Source organism: Esox lucius, chromosome 24 (assembly GCF_011004845.1).
Source record: "Esox lucius isolate fEsoLuc1 chromosome 24, fEsoLuc1.pri, whole genome shotgun sequence".
Classification (NCBI taxonomy): domain Eukaryota; kingdom Metazoa; phylum Chordata; class Actinopteri; order Esociformes; family Esocidae; genus Esox; species Esox lucius.
This window is the reverse complement of record NC_047592.1, coordinates 22,523,687-22,543,788: the sequence shown is the minus strand read 5'-3', so window position 1 is coordinate 22,543,788 and position 20,102 is coordinate 22,523,687. Positions and strand designations below refer to the sequence as shown.

The following is a 20,102-nucleotide window of genomic DNA, read 5'->3' as shown; positions in this document are numbered from 1 at the left end:
TGTGTACTTTCATAAACAAAAAATACTACTTGTATTAAAATAGTAAACTACTACTAGTATACTTAAAAGTTAACTTGTAGTACAGATGCATTACAAATGAGAAACCTAGGCATAGTTGTGTGTACTTAAAGTCTACTACTCTTACACTTTAAACTTAAATGTATACTTTTATATACTAAAAGTGGGCCAATTTAGTCCCAAGCAGTATTGAAATAGTACACATTGGATGAGAAAGACAAAAGCAGGTGATGAGAAAGACAAAAGCAAGTGATGAGAAAGACAAAAGCAAGTGGTGAGAAAGACAAAAGCAAGTTGTGAGAAAGACAAAAGCAGGTGATGAGAAAGACAAAAGCAGGTGGATGAGAGAGTAATATAACAAATATAGAAGGACATACCAGATAGACAGCAAGAGTTGAATAGTGTATGTTGTATGTTGACTCTGTGTATGTGTATTGAGCATAATGTAAAGATGTACTGTATATTGTTATCATGCTCAGTTGAGCAATGGTTATGTTTTCCATATCCAAAACAAAGGTTATGCTCAGTTGAGCACTGAGAGGATGTTAGCCTGCCTTGAATATAATGTTAAAGATTTATTTTGACTGAAAGTAAAGTGTTACTGTAATAAAAAAAAACTCGGATGTCCTTCAATGCTGGAAACGCCCCTGCCGAACTCCTCTCAGGCCCGAGTTTTTGCCTCCACAACCACCCGGGCTGCAATCCGCTTGGCCTGCATCAGGTACCCGTCAGCTGCCTCAGGAGTCCCACAAGCCAACCAGGCCTGATAGGACTCCTTCTTCAGCTTGACGGCATCCCTTACTTCCGGTGTCCACCACCGGGTTCGGGGATTGCCGCCTCGACAGGGACTGGAGACCTTACGGCCATAGCTCCAAGCGGCCGCTTCGACAATGGCGGTGGAGAACATGGTCCACTCGGACTCAATATTTCCAGCCTCCCTCGGGATCCAGTCGAAGCTCTGTCGGAGGTGGGAGTTAAAGATCTCTCTGACAGGAGACTCGGCCAGACGTTCCCAGCAGACCCTTACAGTACGCTTGGGCCTGCCGAGTCTGTCCAGCTTCCTCCCCCGCCATTGGATCCAACTCACCACCAGGTGGTAATCAGTTGACAGCTCCGCCCCTCTCTTCACCCGAGTGTCCAAGACATACGGACGCAGGTCAGATGAAACGACAACAAAGTCGATCATCGACCTACAGCCTAGGGTGTCCTGGTGCCACGTGCACTGATGGACACCCTTATGCTTGAACATGGTGTTCGTTATGGACAAACTGTGACTAGCACAGAAGAAAGATAAAATCAATCAATCAAATGTATTTATAAAGCCCTTTTTACATCAGCAGTTGTCACAAAGTGATTTTACAAAACACCCAGCCTGAAAACCTAAGGAGCAAGCAACAACAATGTTGAAACACAGTGGCTAGGAAACATTTTGGAAGAAATTTAGGGGCCGAAATTTAGGATGAAACCTAGAGAGGAACGAGGGGTGACCAGTCCTCTTCTGGCTTTACCGGGTGAACACTTTAAGAGTACACGTTGTAATAATCAGCAAATGCATTTGGGTTATATCCAGAGTCTATAAAACCTAATCCAGGTCAGAAGCATGACCAGATAGACAAGCCAGTGACTCTGCCTCTAAATGGCATTGGAGGGAGGGCATCTCAGTGGTGATGAGAGCCCACCTGGCAAGAACGCAAGGGTGGACAGTGCCAAGCCTTTTGCTTCACCTTCACACCCCTGGACCAGACTGCACTTAATCGTAGACCATGCTGAAGAAATTAGTATTTATTGAGTCTGCATTTCAAACCTTAATTGGCAGATCATTCCACAGTAGTGGAGCTCTATGAGAGAAAGCCATGCCTCAAGCTGTTTGTTTAGTAATTCTGGGTACAATTATAAGGCCTGCATCTTGCGATCTTAGATTACGTGTAGGTATGTATGGCTGGATCATTTCAGTGAGGTAAGTATGTTTTGCATAAGAGTGTCTAGGAATTGACTTGTTTCAAATACACAACTTTATTTAGAATTCCACGTAATATCTTAACTTATGTAAACACTAGAATAAATTAGAGAAACTGAATTTAAAGCAGTTTTTTCCATAGCCATGAATAGATAATTGAGTAATCGAATGTCACTGTTAGGGACCTTCAACTCCATCCATTTAATTTGGCATTTCAGTAATGTAGTAAGGACACTCATATCCGGAGCATATTACATACATTTTTAATTACATACATTTTTGTTTTCATTTGTTGGTCTCATCTAATGGCCTGGTTGGAGCCATATCAAACCAGGTTATTAGGATCTGTGTGTGGTTCTTTTTGTTCAGCTTGGATGTTGCTTTTGTTCTTGAGTGTAGCCTGTTCTGTTTTTTATTTTTTTTATGGTGTAAGTCCTCAGTGGTGCTGCTTGTGTGCTCCAGAGCACTCCAATTTTGAGCTATTTAGAGATGTGCAGTGCAAAAACTGTTTTTTAAAATAATAATAATACAAACAATTATATCACATGTACATAAGTATTGAGACCCTTTGCCATTACACTTGAAATTGAGCTCAGGTCCACCCTGTTTCCATTGGTCATGCTTGAAATGTTTCCACAGCTTGAATGGTCCACCTATGGTAAGTTAAATTGATTGGACATGATTTGGACAGGCACATAACTGTCTATATAAGGTCCCACCGTTTACAGTGCAGGTCAGCAAATCCTAAGCACACAGCCAAGACAATGCAGAAGTGGCTTCAGGAGAAGTCTGTGTGAATATTCTGGCAAAACCAGAGCCTGTACTTGAACCCGATCAAACATCTCCAGGTAGCCTTGAAAATGGCTGTGCAGCGACATTCTTCACCCTATCTGACAGAGCTTGTGAGGATCTCCAGAGAAGTATTGAAAAAAACACCCCAAATAGAGCCAAGCTTGCAGCATCATAACATATAAGACTCAATAATGTTATAACAGTCAAAGGTGCTTCAAGTAATAATAATAATTTATTGCATTTGTAAAGTGCTTTTCATTATAGAGGAATAATCTCAAAGTGCCTGAAAAAGAAAATAAGAAATAAGAAAACAATATAAAATAAATTAAAGAATTATCCGTTATAAATGAAATAAAACATATATACAGAATACACTCACCTAAAGGATTATTAGGAACACCATACTAATACTGTGTTTGACCCCCTTTCGCCTTCAGAACTACCTTAATTCTACGTGGCATTGATTCAACAAGGTACTGAAAGCATTCTTTAGAAATGTTGGCCCATATTGATAGGATAGCATCTTGCAGTTGATGGAGATTTGTGGGATGCACATCCAGGGCACGAAGCTCCCATTCCACCACATCCCAAAGATGCTCTATTGGGTTGAGATCTGGTGACTGTGGGGGCCATTTCAGTACAGTGAACTCATTGTCATGTTCAAGAAACCAATTTGAAATGATTTGAGCTTTGTGACATGGTGCATTATCCTGCTGGAAGTAGCCATCAGAGGATGGGTACATGGTGGTCATAAAGAGATGGACATGGTCAGAAACAATGCTCAGGTAGGCTGTGGCATTTAAACGATGCCCAATTGGCACTAAGGGGCCTAAAGTGTGCCAAGAAAACATCCCCCACACCATTACACCACCACCACCAGCCTGCACAGTGGTAACAAGGCATGATGGATCCATGTTCTCATTCTGTTTACGCCAAATTCTGACTCTACCATCTGAATGTCTCAACAGAAATCGAGACTCATCAGACCAGGCAAAATTCTTCCAGTCTTCAACTGTCCAATTTTGGTGAGCTCGTGCAAATTGTAGCCCCTTTTTCCTATTTGTAGTGGTACCCAGTGGGGTCTTCTGCTGTTGTAGCCCATCCGCCTCAAGGTTGTGTGTGTAGTGGCTTCACAAATGCTTTGCTGCATACCTCGTTTGTAACGAGTGGTTATTTCAGTCAAAGTTGCTCTTCTATCAGCTTGAATCAGTCGGCCCATTCTCCTCTGACCTCTAGCATCAACAAAGCATTTTCGCCCACAGGACTACCGCATACTGGATGTTTTTCCTTTTTCACACCATTCTTTGTAAACCCTAGAAATGGTTGTGCGTGAAAATCCCAGTAACTGAGCAGATTGTGAAATACTCAGACCGGCCCGTCTGGCACCAATATCCATGCCACGCTCAAAGTTGCTTAAATCACCTTTCTTTCTCATTCTGACATTCAGTTTGGAGTTCAGAAGATTGTCTTGACCAGGACCACACCCCTAAATGCATTGAAGCAACTGCAATGTGATTGGTTGATTAGATAATTGCATTAATGAGAAATGTAACAGGTGTTCCTAATAATCCTTTAGGTGAGTGTATATACATTTAAACTATAATGATAATACAGTTAACTAAAATTATATTATGTATTTTTATATAATAATGTACAGTACAATTTGATTACTGAGTAAAGGGGTCTGAATACTTACATAAATGTGATATTTTGGTTTTTTATTAATAGATTTTGAAAAAAAGTTAAAGATTTATTTAAGGCATTGTCATTATGTGATATGCATGTAATATTGTTTGAGGATTTAAAAAATATCTGTTTTATAGTAAGTCTGTAATAAAATGTGGTCTGAATGCACTGCATACACTTTAATTGGCTGGAAGGCCCTGACTTCTGGAAGGGCCAGACACAAGTTGATGTTTGTATAGTCCATAGTACCTCTGTGCAGAAACTTTCTATTTCACCACTAAAGTCAGTAAACTTAAGTTAGAAACATTGGTGCCAGTAAGGCAATTCAAATGTCTGATTCAAGATCTTTTCACTGTGGACAGTAATTGCTTTTCCTAAAGTGTTTGTGTCATTTCCGTTTTTTTCTGTAATACAGGGCTCAGCTTTAAAAGAGACTTGGTTCTCAGCTTGATTTTGCTGTTAAATAACAACAAAATGGAACTCAATCCCACTACCCTCTGGTTGGAAATTCCATGCCTTACCAGCTTAGCTTCACTTTATATACAGTATCTGTGTTTGTGCGCAACAGATGGCTTAATATCTAGACAATCTTCGAGGTATACCTATCCCAACGTTGTTAGATCAGGCATGTATTATCAAAATCTTAGCAGAAGAAGATAGCCATGGTTAGAGCCAACATAGTGTTCCTTTGACCAGGCATTGCTAAAGCTTGATTGGTCTTATTGCCTATTTTGGTATTTTAAGTATCAGATTACCTCATTGCATGTTACAGCAATCGATCAGTCAATGTCCTTTCTCTGCAACTAAATTTGCCTTTTGGCAACTGGAGGCATCTACCACAATTGTACAGAACCCTCCAGAATATTTGGACCCCTTGAAATAGATGAGAAAAATGGGGTAAACGCCCATTTGAGACTCTACATGTTTTCAGAGTATAATTCAAAACCCCAAGTAATGCAGGCAAAGCTGAATTACAAGTCTACATTGTCTTTTTTATATTGCAAATATTGCATTTGTCACTCAGGTGTCGTATCTTTATTGAAGTGGTAAAATTCTAGGCAATAAACTCAGAAATAAAAATATCACACAACAACCAGTAGGTTAGCAAATATATTTTAATATATAATATAATATTTATATTCATTTTAGCACAATGACAAAATGGCATCATTTCAGTTTAGTCTCATTTAAATCAGGACAAACGCCTCTGAAGGTAGGTATTTCAATACAGATTCTAATACCTTATCTTTTCTTTATTTTGTGTTTTGTTGCTGACATTGCAAAATAAATTCTTTACATTTTTACTTGGTCCTGTAAAAGAAAGATCCTAATACAATCTAACAGCATATAGCCTATGGCATCCAGTGAGATATGATGACAATAAGGTTTTGTTCTAGTTGTAACAGCTCGCTGTCCAGGCAGACTACTGTACATTGCAGAGGTTACTTTTCATCAACCAATGGTTCTATGCAACATCACTGATTGCGCAGTAGAGCATTCATAAATTTGCTATCATATGATGTGATCAGCTATTGCTGAAGACCTATCCAGGTGTTGTGAGATCTGGCAAGTGTCAGCTATGTAGTCAACCTAGAACGCAGCCAATCTCTTTATCAGATGGTCCGAACAGAGCATCAAGACAAGCCACTTCTCTCATTCCGATGCAAAATACTGTCATGTGGGTAGGAATTTCCTTGGTTAATTTGAAGAAACCTGACCTTTGACCTACACTCACCAAATTGTTTCATACAGACATAGGTTCTGTTATGATTCTATTCATGGTACAGGTTGACTGATGCTGTTGAACTTAAAGAGATAAAGAGGTTCTCCATAAATGCTGTTTATAATGTAGCCTATAATTATTAAGTGCCACTCGTGAGTAACAAAAGGGTCCCCTAATGATGTATCCTACACAAGCCAGCCTTTTACTATCACAGTGCTACTAGTCAATGTGCATCTTGCTAGCTGTCAGACAAATGACAGTGGGCTAAAGCACATTGGCAGGAACTCCAATTTCGAATGGTTTGGTCTACCTGGGCCAAGCTTGCAGACTTCAAAATGGTGCAACACAGCTTTAAGAAAACAGGCCTGATTGAGAAAAGGTAATTCGACTCAGACTATGCATACATGAACTACACTTTGACACAACCAGCCCAAAGTGGTTAAAAAATTGTTACATAGTCACCAAAGTTCAGGAGAGCCTCTTTAAGATCACAGGGGCCTAATGTTTTGTGGCTAAATGAAGTCAGTCTCAGTGTGATGCCATATTGAAACAGGATAATAAAAACAACACTTTTCAGCCACATTTAAAACAGCCAGATAAGATATGCATCGATCCATTAGGAAAAACATTCTCTTACTTGTCCTCACTTCGAGAGTCAGAATAACGAAAACGGGTAAAAGATGCTGAAGATGTGTGTGTGGGTTCCTGTGCCTGCAATCCACCATACTTGGAAAACCCTGCTTATTTACAGGCTATATCCCAATTATCTATCCTTCCTCTTAATGTGCACTTTTTCACTGTAAAAGAAAATAACTGGTCTAAAGGATGAATGAAGCTACACAATTCTTGCTGGGTCTATGCTCACTACACTTCCCTCTCACAAGAGTTTTAGCATTTTACAAATATAAGATGGTCTTAGGCATGCATCACATTTGGATGATGCATTGTAGACTGTTATATAAAAGGCTATCTGATACCAACTTCCATTGAAAAACTTTGAATGATAAAAAATACCCTCCACTAGGCTACACAACTGGTGAAGACGAAAGCAAGATGTGAGTTCTGGAAATCAGTGTGGATTGTCAGTTTTGGATATGAGGTAACAATAGGTTCAAATCTCATTGTGTGTGATTTTACATTTAATTTTGGGTTTGCAGAGAATTTGTTTGATTAGGGAAAATGCCCAGGGCTCAAAGATTGGGCTAAAAACTTGTGAAAACTACTTCTAGCCCACATCTCCCATCAAAATAGTGCTTTTAATTGTGTTCGAAGTAGTAAACAATGGTACACAGAAGGAAAAAATAGATATTAGGATGTAGACCCAATTCTATCCTACCCAAGCACAGGAATGCCATAACTTTCCGATTACCTTCACTAACGATGAGGAGACAACACCACTGCAGTTACGATGGTTAAGACTGGTCAGGGCCATATTTGATGAGAGTTTGGCCAACTTTACCAACAGATACTGCTTTCAAGTATTCCATGTATTCTTTGTATTCTTTAGATTATAATTCTAGATTACACCTACTAGCGTTGTTTAAGATGGCCAACATTCAGTTACCTGCTATTTGTCAGTATTGCCAATGTGAACAATATGGAGCTAAGATGGCTGTCATATGAGATATTAGGTGCATCTTTTTATTAACTTTTTCTTTCATTTCACCAATACATTGTCCTGGATTCACCAATGTTGTCCTGGATTCACTGAAAACTTAATTTTCAACCTCTCTTGATATACAGCCCTGACACAGACCTTAGGCGAGTTAAACAAGGCTTTAGTTTGCAGTGAACATGTTAGACTACCTAGTTAAATATTTTTTTTTGAAGTATTCCAAAGTCTTACAGTGAATATCAAATTATGTTAAAGGTATTACTGTGCAATTGTTGCAACCATATTCAATGAAAACTATTTTGCTGCACTATCTTTTTAGAGCGTTAGCATTTGTTTGCAGCTAACAGTAACTGAATGGAATTTGTTAGCTTTTTGTTAGCTTCTTGTTGAACTCACCTGTCACTGAGCACTTTAAAACACGACACAAAAAAGGCGATAGCTAGTCTACTGCTAAAATAAACCCTTTAAAAATGGATTCTGGCAGCCGACCCAAGAAACGTCAGTCTATAGATATCCACACTAGCACACTAGTCAGGATGGAGCAATGCATGCAGCGTATTTGGAATGCATTTAGATAGCATGCTAGTATGGATTTTCTGGAATGTACACTCTTAAGAGATTATTAAGTACACATACTTTTTTTTGATTCTGTCATCAACAGCACATACAAGCAACATGATTTTTCAAGTGACTACCTCCTCCCGTTCCCTTCCCCACCAATTTTGCAACAAACCTAATGTTGGCACTTTTATAATCTGGTGTAAAAGCTTGCTTTTTGTGCATATTAATGTAAACATATATTTTGTATTTGTCACATTCCAAAACATTTATTTAGCTATTTAGTCCTAGAGGGTTCTATAGCCTAAGGGTTAAAAAAAACACATGTTCACAATTTCATACACATTTTTTCTCTCATTGTTTTTCACAAATCTCTTTTCCTTCCTTTCATGGTTTTAAAATTAACAGTGACAGATGCAAAATAAAACTTGTTTGTCACTGCTGTTTCAACTTCAGACATTCAACATCTCAACCTCACTAACTTCTCTGCAACCACAAAAAACTCCAACCAAACATACTCAACACAACCTCTCCAGCTTACTGTACAGCATCACATGTGAGTCCTGAAACATTCAACACCTTAAAGGAGATGTTTGGCATTTTACATGTTGGATAGGCCCTTAATCTGAAGATTAGTAAAAACTAATCTAGTAGAAAATAGTAAATGGTTTGGTTTCAGGTTAGGGAACCATCTAACAATAAATTGTACTGAACCTATCCTTTAAGACTTCTGTAATTTATAGGTCTAGTTCACCAGCCATTTCTAATCAAACGTCCCTATATTCAATCCGTTGCAGATAAAGACAAAACAAAATGCAGGGTTCACAGGTTCACTTACTTTTGAAAGTGTGAAATTAGTTAAAAAGTTGTTATTCTCAAGGACATTATTTGATCTGCAACGGTTTGAACTTGAGTCTTTTTTTTGTAACATCTACTCTACACTGCACTGACCCCAAAATGCATACCTTCTCTATCTGTGGTCACAACCGCAAATCAATACTTTCTTCTACAGCTAGTAAACAAAAAAGAAAAAAAGAAAAGCATGAATTCTCCTGACTGAGACTACATTTTCTACCATGTGGCCTGCCTTCAGACCATTTCACTACACAAAAGCATCTCTATCCAAAGCAATGACAGTAATCCATTAAAAACATCAATGCAAAACAACCACAATGACATGAATAGATAATCACAATTGATATCCTGTTGCAATTTAGTGAAGGTCTGGATAATAGTTTGCGTATTTTGTATGTTGTAAAATACATCCAATGATAATAAGAAAAAAATGATTATGGTATACAATCTGTTTTTAAAGGAGGTGGTCATATCTCCTAACTTAATAAAAACAACACAACCCCATACAGTATACAAAAAAACAACAACATGGAGAGAGATAGATAGATGAACATCTAAAATGAATGTGATCTCCCTATCTTGTAATCCTTGACACATTTTCATCCGATGATTTGTCTCCAGTTAGTTAACATGTACTTTTTTAAATTACAAAAACAAACAAGATATTGGCATTAAATAAATTAATCCATTATGAAACAACGACATTCATATAAATTCACAATATATATGTACAACATAACCAAAAAAGGAAAATGTAGGAAAATGAACTACTGTAAAATCCAATACATCATAACTTAAAGGGATAGTTTCGGATTCTGGCAATGAAGTCCTTAATCTACTTCCCAACTCACATGAACTTGTATGTATTTGTGTCCGTCAAAGAAAAAAGTTACAGCTAGTTTTGTGAGCAAATGCTAACTGGATGTCTACAGAAACTCCCAGCATGCTAGCTGTTTTGTAAACTTCCAGTCATTGTGCTGGTTAGATGTGAAACTAAATCTTTTATACCGGATACATTCATAAAAATGGTATCCACTAGTAAATCCAACCCGGAGATATATATAGATTGCTATGCTGCCAAAATCCCAAACTATTCCTTATTATATTCAATGCAAACTTAGGTAAAAGGACAACGGAAAGAAGTTGTAATATGAACACTGATAATTTCTCTGTAACGGTAAGCTTTGTTTATGTTAAAGTTATCCTAATTTTATGTCTGTTTATGACTTAGTTATATTCTTAGATAGATTTCATAGGTGCTTTGTTTATTTTCAACATAAATATATATCTTTTTTTAAATCATTTTTTACACATTTTCTGCAGCATTTCTTTGTAACTTGATATGTAACTGGTTGACAGAATTCCGAATTGACATCATTTGTGAGTGATATGTTCTTGTTATATGTGCCAATGGCCACAGTAAAAGCCAAGCAATGTTATACACAAGATTACTAACCAGAAACATGAAATCCACACCAAGCAACATCATTTGAACCAAATTTGATGAAATATTTAACACAAGTTCATATGATGATTCTTAGAGCCCCAATGAATTAGAATATAATCATTTGACAGCCATCTAAGCTACGACCAGTTATGCATTTTACTGTATTTGACATAATATGCATGCTTGGATTGTAATGGAATCATTACCTTAAAAACCTCACCTAAAAGTTTATGGTGATATCTCTGCATTCTTACTGACAAATAAATATAGCAACTTATCATTGCTTGAATGCAATTTGCTGTTGTGGCATAGAGTACAGAAATATGGATATACAGTAGCTACTTTAAAAACATATACCAATGCATTAACATATCAAGGGAATTTGAATGTTGTACTGAAAGGGTTGATTGTTATTTGTCTTAGGCCGATGATTCTAATTATTATTGACTTAATCTGCACGTTATGGGTGATTATGTGTTTCTGTGTGTAAGGTTCATCCAACTACAGACATCCTAGCACACAATTGCTAATGTGACAGTCTATAACCTACAGCGTACTTCTGACATGAAACAATACCTATACATCACTTACAGAGAGACTCACATGGCCCTATGTACTTATATCAGCACAAAAAAAGAAAACCACAAAGACATAAAAACAAACAAGAAAACAACGCCTTCTGATCCTCAGAATACCCCCCCACCCTTTTTGCTGCAAGGACAATAATCTGCTTTCCAGCTGAACTATGAATATGGTGAGGGAAGTGGGTATATACTGGCTCAACAAGGTGAGCTTCTACCTACGTATCTACAGTGTTTGCCAGCCCCCACAGATCATTGCGGTAAGTACAACTTCCCCTGGCCGGCAATACCATATTGCTACTTCTTAGCCACAGCTAAGTAACTTGTTTGAACCGTACTGCAGTGCTGCCTTGGACGACGCTGAGATCTAGGATCAGTTTAACCGAACCCCTAAACATGATCTCAACCGTCAACCACCTGACACAGATCACAGTAGATTTGAGCTTGCCAAACAACAGACCCAGGATCTGATTACACCGCTTCACCATGAAGGGGAACTGGTTTTGAAAGGGAAGGGTGGGGGTTGCTAGCTTGGCTGTCACCCTTACAGTCTAATGGATTGGCTATTACTCGGTTTGACTCTGTTCAATGCTCTGGTTTGGACCCATATGGCCAATAGTCTCTGAGTAGATGTACTAATCTGGGATGTGGGTTTTGCCTTTTAGATCCTTGAAAGTCATTTGAGCGGTGAGTGGTGGGGGATCCTAGATCAGGACCGTTCCTCTGAGCCACGTGGTGAATCCGGGCTCTGGTCTACATTATAAGAATGTCACACGCAGATGTGTGAATAACACGCAAAGATAAATGCATAGGATACAAATCAGTTCCGGCACGATACAATAATAAACAGCGCGATTCAAAATCAGGTCGCAAAAACCGCGATCGACAAATAAAAGTCTTGGTCATTGGCACTGGGGATAGGGACGAGGGAAGGTGAATTGGAGAAGAGCTGAGAGGGTTGAAGTTGAAGCTAAATGAGAAAATCGCGAGTCCACGCCTTTCCAGACAGGGCCACGACTATTGGGACTAGTATGAGTGACTGCACAATCACAGGAAGGTCTGTGTGTGAGTCTTGCAGAATTCAGGACATCTGTGAATGCCTTAGCTTGCACACAGATGGACTCTGTCCTCACATTTTTAAAGATATCTATGCAGACCTCGTAGAAAGGTATTCAGCAAACGTAAATAGTCCCCTTATTTCTGAATGCCACTGAACTGGTTGGAAGCTAGCTTCACCAGTGTGGAGTTGCAACCAGTTTGCTCATAGACACTGAATGTTACACATTAGTTCAGTTTTAGTTTTGATTATGTATATGCACTGGATTCTGCAAAGGCCTTTTTTTCATAGGGACAAAACAGTGTTATATTTCTTTCATTTGGAGTAGTTCTCATTTGGATCAACAGTCTTGATTTTTTTATTGATGCATGTAGGGGTTAAGAAGGTTCATAATGAATTAGGGATTAGGCATGAGATTAATGTCATGAACTGGTGTGTGTGTGTGTCTGAGTTCTTGTTCATGCAGTACCGGACCTTTTACATCACAGAATATGAACGATTTATGTAGATCATTCTTTTCCAGGTTTGTCTACCATTTCGAGCTTTCCTTCTATTTTTCAGGCCAAAAATATTAGCCTGTTGATTGATCAGATGTAATGTGTGAATATATATATATATATATATATTTATATATACACTACAATGATAAGTTTGGAGTTTGAGTGTAAGTTTTGAAGCAGAGACACATTTATGTTTATTACACCTGAATTGATTTAAATATAGTTGTAGTATTTTATCATTTATATCATTATAAGATAAGTTGCTTTGTAAAATAATGCTTTATATAGTAATCATGTTCATAGCGTATTTTTGATCATTATCAAAATAATAACTGTGTATATGTTTTTATAACACACTTTTACAATAAGGTGTCTTTTTATAATATTATCTGAGGAACATTGAATCTGTGTAAAATCGTTAAAAGGGTAAATACTGTAAGTGTGACTGTTTAAGTTTCACTAACATTGAATAACTGTTGGACTAACAACTTACAGCATTGTAAATCGTTCCCTGTTATCATTAGCCTTCAGATAGCCTTTGTTAACATTCTACATTTCACACCATACACATAAATAATTATGTATGTATATAGTATACTATAATTTAGCAATTAACCATAGGGAGGTGTTATATGGCCAATATAGCATGACTGAAAGCTCTTCTAGGCACAGTGCCATTTAAAGTGCCAGGATACAGCCCTTAGCCAGGGCATTTTGGCCATATAACACAGACCCCCAAGCTGCCTTATTGCTGTTACAAACTGGTTACCAAAGCAGTTATAACAGTAGAAAGTGATTTTTATCCTAGCTGTGGTATACAGCCTGATATACCATGGCTTTTAGCTAATAAGCATTTATTTATGTATATATACGCATGTGGATTATATTGGTCCCCATAATTCCATGTTTTGTATATGATAGCAGGTTCATTATCAGGAAGTAAACAATAGAAGATCGAATCAGACAATTGTCATGGTGTAAAACTATATAAATATAATAATACATGAACATGACATCATAACACAATGCTCTTCTTTGATAATTTCATGCTATGGCTAGGCTAAAGGCAAATATTGGCTATCAAACCCTTTATAAAGTCCAATGATCTGATGATGTCAACTGAGTTTCGAATAAAGGGAATAGGACACCAGTAATAATACTTCAGGTGTATTTTTGCTCCACTAATAAAGCAGCGTGTAATGCTGAATAAAGTCGAATCCTAAACTCAAGTTAAGTCACATTTTCACTCGGTCTTCCATTGGCATTAGTGCATTCAAGTGAAAAAGTAAGTAAGGATTTTCCTCTTAGTGGAATAGCAATTCAAGTGCACTGCAAAGGTTTGACTGCATCCTGTGCCCAATGGCAACAGGTTTACTCAAAATGGCCCGAGCACAGATAATGTATTTTACTGGCAGCAAACAGTCTGTATAGGGGGATTCACACTCCACAAAGAGAACCGTGCTCGAACACACACACGCACACAAACACACACGAGCACGCACACACACCTTTTTAACAAAGATGGACAGGCTTTGGCTTTGTCTTTCTCTTTTTCATTCTCTCCATCTTCCGTCTTGAGCTTCTCCTCCTCCTCCATTCACCTGGGGAAGAAGAGGTGGTCGTGGTGGATACGACAGAGCAGCATCGTGGGTAACTGACTGGTCGGAAAGGGGCTGCTAGTGTCTCTGTCAAGTGGCATGTGTTAGTTGAATGGGGGCAGGAAATGGGGCGAGTAGGCGCAGTAGGTGTTGGGGGGAATGCGGTGGAGATGGTTGGAGTGCTTGGGGTAATAGTGCAAAGGTCAGGTGTTACGACCTCACGCTTTTTTGGGAGGAGGAGCCAGCTTGATGATCTCGTCTTCGGAGGGTTGGCGAATGATATCTGAGAAGGGAAGGGGAGACAGACAGACAGAAAGAGGGTTAGGACAGGCCTTGGTGAAAGTACCTCCACACAAGCATGAACACAAGACGCAATCCACCTTTGTATTTCTTGGCGGAGGGGATGCGTGTGAGCTTGGTGTCAATCTCGTCGTCCTCTGAGATCTTGAGTACGGTCGTGCGATACTCAATGACCCGGGTCAGCAGGTCTGGTCGCCGTGAGATCTCGAAGATGTGCTCGATGTACGACAGGTTGTCTGTGGGAGAGGACAGAATGTGGCAAAGTTTTCCACTGAGCAGACGGTCTCCACAAAACCACACATCTTATAATTTGGAAGTGTTCAAAATAATGACCCACTTTATTTGTAAGACTTGTGCCAGTTCCCACAAAACATTTTAGAAAAAGACCCAGAATTCCTGTTAAAATGTATTTTAACACTTCCAACAGAAGACTTTAGAGTAGCCAGGAGTAAAATAAAACCATTAAAGTTTATCTTGGATGGTGATCACGACAGTAAAAGAAAAACGGTTGTTCTGAGCGAGGAACTAAAATCAAAGTGCTCCCAGGCTGCTGCTGTTAATGAGAACATGGTCCAAGTCAACTGACCTGGTAAGAATGACCAAAGCATTCCAAGCCAGTATCTGTCTGTGACGCAGGAGCCGCGGCCTTCCTTCGTGTTTCCAGACACTGCTAGCGACTCTTAACCGCTTAGGACAGCTCCTTCAGTGTCCTTAGTGTCAGTCGCTGTGCGAAACACTTACTACTGAAGTGGCTACACGCACAGTATTTATTTTTACCCTGAGGAGTAGGAGTAAAATGTATCTTTTCTCCGCGCTCCTCTGCACTCCTCTGCGCTCCTCCGCCCACTCCTTTTCTCACTGTGCCAGCGTGTTGTTGTTCTCCAGCTAGTCGAACCGCCCTCCCCCTCCCGACCGCCCTCTGCCTTCCCGAACGCTGATCTGTAAAGCATCCGTCCCTCACCTTGTGCCAGTTTGTTGTTCTTCTCCAGGTAGCTGAACCACTCCTTGGAGGAGGTGATGGTGTTGCTCTGGTCCTCCGTGATGTCCTCCTTGCAGGCCGACTTCAGCTGGTCCAAATCCTCGTTGGTGATGTTGTCGGACAGGTCGCTGAGCAAAGAACTGTACTCCGACATGGTCTAACAGAGGGAGAAGGACCAAGGGAAGTCAGGGGAAACAGAGAGAGAAACACAGCTGTTAGTTCACTTTGAATCCTCTAAGAACCTTAAGCCCATCCGCAGGGTCAGAGTGTGTGGCGGCATTTCAGGTCTCCGTTCTGTCCTGTTCACTCCTCACCACTGATCTGGAGTCAGTCCATTCAATCTCTTCAGTTGCCAAGCTTTCGGTTGAGGGTGGGGTAGTCTGATTTTAAATCTGTGGTTAACATTTTGGGGCAACCGTCACATGGAGGTGGGGAACAACCCTTGTAGGAGGATGAAGAGGAATAAAAGGAGGAGGAAGGGGTAGAATGACATGTACAGGAAAAGCACATTGATTTCTGTTTTTGATTGCTTAGAATTTCTGTTTTTCAAATTCCACTTTGGTTATTTACTATTTGGATGTTCAACTTGCTTTTGCGTGAGGCAGAGGAACTCTACTGGCCCCTAGTGGACACTCAGCTCCTTGACTTATTTTGATAGTTTCTACAGATAAGAGGTGGGAGAGTGGTTACACTAACTATAGCCAGGAAGCCCCACACATCCTTGCACACCAAAACCGTTGCTATGAAAAGATACTGTACAGGTGTCGAGTGACACAGGGGTGTGAAAGTATAATTGATAACATTGGTCTATTTTGGATATGTGACAGTAACTGACCATTTGTCAAGTGTTCGCTTATGTGTGTCTTATATAATGGCATCTACCTGGAATAAAAAGTCAGTCTGTGCCCTCTTCTTTTAATCAATTTTCAGCAGCGGCTTCTTTCTTTGTGTTCCCAGTTCAGCATCATCAATGTCATCATGCTACTGTTGTAAACTAAATCAGCCTCTTCACCCTCATCAACATCCAGTTCAGCATCATCACCATCATCATGCTACTGTTGTAAACTCAATCTGCCTCTTCACCCTCATCACCATCCAGTTCAGCATCATCACCGTCTTCATGCTGCTGCTGTAAACTAAATCAGCCTCTTCACCCTCATCAACATCCAGTTCAGCATCATCACCATCATCATGCTACTGTTGTAAACTCAATCTGCCTCTTCACCCTCATCACCATCCAGTTCAGCATCATCACTGTCATCACTATCCAGATCATCCCCTTTTACTGTGAGCCATGTGGGTGATCAGTTTCAACTGGTCATTACGCTGTAAATTCACCTGGTGAGGAGACACAGTAGCACCAAAGTAGTGTGTAGTGTGAACCATCATCCATGTGTTTGTTAAAAACAGGTGTGAAAGACTGGCTCTAAACCCTCCTCTTATAGTGATTTTACTTGTTTGTAATATTACCATTTAGGTAACAGTACAGGAAGGAAGATTTTTCCAACAGGTGGCGTGAACTTTAACTGTGCATTGTTTCAAACAGCTTTTACACTCAACAGGCATTAGCATAATGTTTACAATTTGAGCATTATTCCAACCTCGCTGTGTGGAAACAAAATATACAAAGATTTTGTGTGTTAATTCAGCTGCCCCTTTAAATGGTTATGATATTCTGAAAGTCCTCTGATCCTAGCTCCCTACAACCCCACGGTATAATAACAGTGAGTTTTACAGGCCCTGTCCTACAACCACGCAAAGCCATTACCTGAAATCAGCTCCACTCAACCCAAAGTAGGTTTTAGTCAGTGGAGTGTTTGGTGGGAGAGTACACTCCTAGACCTGGGTGAATGGGAAGGTGAGTCAGCATAGGTGTGTATGATGGTGAGGATGTTTGTTTGTTTGTTTGTGTGTGTGTGTGTGTGTGTGCATTAATATGTTTGTGTCAAGTCGTGTGTGCGCTCGCCCTAGCTCCCTCCCAGTCATGCTAAATACCTTTTATGACTTGTATTTATTGTTATTACTCTCGCCTCCATCTCCCTCAGTTCTTTATTCCTCTCTATCTCTCTCTCTCTACAACCCTCGTCTATTCGCCTTCTCTCCACGTCTCCCTATTTCTTTCAACCTTTCTTTCTCTCCCTGTCTATTTCTCTCTAACTTTACTTCTCCCTCTCCTTTCAGTTTTCTTTCTTTCTCTCACCCTGTTATTCAATCTCTTTCACAATTCATTTCGTAGGGCTTTATTGGCATAGGAACTTTCAGTTGCACTGCCAAAGCCAGAAAACAAGTAGTATATAATAAAAGAAGTGTTTTTCTCTTTCTGGTAGACTCTTTCTCCCCCACCTCTCTGACACCCTATCAACCCCCCATCTTCCCTTCCGAGGACGGGGCTGATGCTGGTTCCACAATCCACACATAGTAGAACCACTGTCTCTGTCCTTCACATTCTCATGAACACAAACATGCTTTTGTCTGCTACTCTCCGCTGGCTCTCTCCTCCCTTAACCCTCCCTCTCTCCCAATATAAGGAAGGGTAAGAGGGGCCAGCCTAACCCAGACAGCCCCTCTTCCCCGTGACTAAACTCCTAAATTTACCCCCCGGCAGACTTTTGGCCTAGCGCCTAGCAGAGAGGCTGTATTCAAAACCATTGCATACTGTTAATCTGCGCTTCCTTAAGCTCGACTGGCGTTGCAGACTGATATGATAGTCTCAAACTGTAATCTATGCCCCATAATCTGACACATTTCAAACAGGATCTCAGACCCAGTTCTGATGGTCCTCCAACCTGTCACACAGTGTGGGGGGTGTCTGTGGCGAGCGACGACATACACACCACAGTGTTAGGCATCTCACAGACCTGGTTCTCATGCTCACACATCCGCCATCGACCAAACACACACATGCGCGCGCGCACGCACACACATGCACACATATACAACTGTCAAGGAAGGAAATGGGGGTCAAATATGAGGGTGAAATATGCCTCAAACACCTGTTAAGACTCATTTCTCAATATACACTGAGGGGGAACGGTAAATAAGCAGTTGAATTTTCCCTCTGTCTCTTTTGCTATCTTCCTGTGACTCTCTTCACCTCTCAGTCTCTTTTCTCTATCGTTTGGCCTCCATCCATCTCTTTTTCTGTCACTATTTCTGGTCTATTTCTGTATCCTTCGCTATTTCTGTGTTCATCTCTTTGTCTCTCTCTCATCTCTCTCTGTCCTTACTGATCTTTGTCCATCTCTCTGTCTGTCGTTCTTTGTCTGTCCGTCTATCTCTCCTCGTCGTTCTCTCTTTCTCTGTCCGTCAGTGTGTGTGTCTGTCGATCTCGCTCTATGACAATGCTACTCAACTACTAAGACAAAGCTACTCAACTACTATGACAATGCTACTCAACTACTAAGACAAAGCTACTCAACTACTAAGACAAAGCTACTCAACTACTATGACAATGCTACTCAACTACTAAGACAAAGCTACTCAACTACTATGACAATGCTACTCAACTACTAAGACAAAGCTACTCAACTACTATGACAATGCTACTCAACTACTAAGACAATGCTACTCAACTACTATGACAATGCTACTCAACTACTAAGACAATGCTACTCAACTACTATGACAATGCTACTCAACTACTAAGACAAAGCTACTCAACTACTATGACAATGCTACTCAACTACTAAGACAAAGCTACTCAACTACTATGACAATGCTACTCAACTACTAAGACAAAGCTACTCAACTACTATGACAATGCTACTCAACTACTATGACAATGCTACTCAACTACTAAGACAAAGCTACTCAACTACTATGACAATGCTATTGCAACTACTCAACCTTTGGTGGGTGGGGGAGGTGTCCATCAAATAGAGCTAAAGACTGTCTGGGTGGGTGGGGGGAGGAATCACTGTCTGGCCTAACAAGCTGCACCACAGACACTACACTGTTGGTGGAGTGGCCACCCCTCCCCCAGACACACACACAACACCACTACCACTCCCCAAACACCATTCATCCTTCACACCACTGATGGTGCCATGGAGACCAGCCTCAGCTTTGTCTTCCAGCCAGGAGACTGTTACCTAGCGACAGGGAAAAGTTCCACAACCCCCCTCCCCAGATTGAACGTTCTTGCAAGGGAGAGAGTTGAGCTTTTGAATGTAATACCAAAGGTGCCAATTTCACTATGATGACATCTGTCATCACACACACAAACACGCAGGCACACACACAGAAAGACACACGTTTGACAGCCCTATGACAAATCCTGTCTAAACAATGTCAAGTTCACATCTAACCACTGAAATATCTTTGCCCTAGCCATGTTGTTTGTGCGTGTATGCCTGAACGCGCTTATACGTGAACACACGTAAACATTGCAGAGTATGTGCACGTTTCAACCATGGTCCTCCAACCTTGACCAGGTT

General features: G+C 40.2%; 1 protein-coding gene across 1 annotated transcript in view; it reads right to left on the bottom strand.

The window, feature by feature from the left end:
* Nucleotides 1–5,550: 5,550 nt before the first annotated feature.
* Nucleotides 5,551–20,102, bottom strand: part of LOC105009357 (proliferation and apoptosis adaptor protein 15) — a 35,924-nt gene continuing 21,372 nt past the window's right edge. The window contains exons 2-4 of the mRNA XM_010868772.5: nucleotides 15,649–15,823; nucleotides 14,768–14,923; nucleotides 5,551–14,670 (exon numbers count right to left, since the gene is read on the bottom strand). Coding sequence (XP_010867074.1) covers nucleotides 14,606–14,670; nucleotides 14,768–14,923; nucleotides 15,649–15,820 — 393 coding nt within the window. The 5' untranslated portion in view covers nucleotides 15,821–15,823 and the 3' untranslated portion in view covers nucleotides 5,551–14,605. The remainder of the gene's footprint in view (nucleotides 14,671–14,767; nucleotides 14,924–15,648; nucleotides 15,824–20,102) is intronic.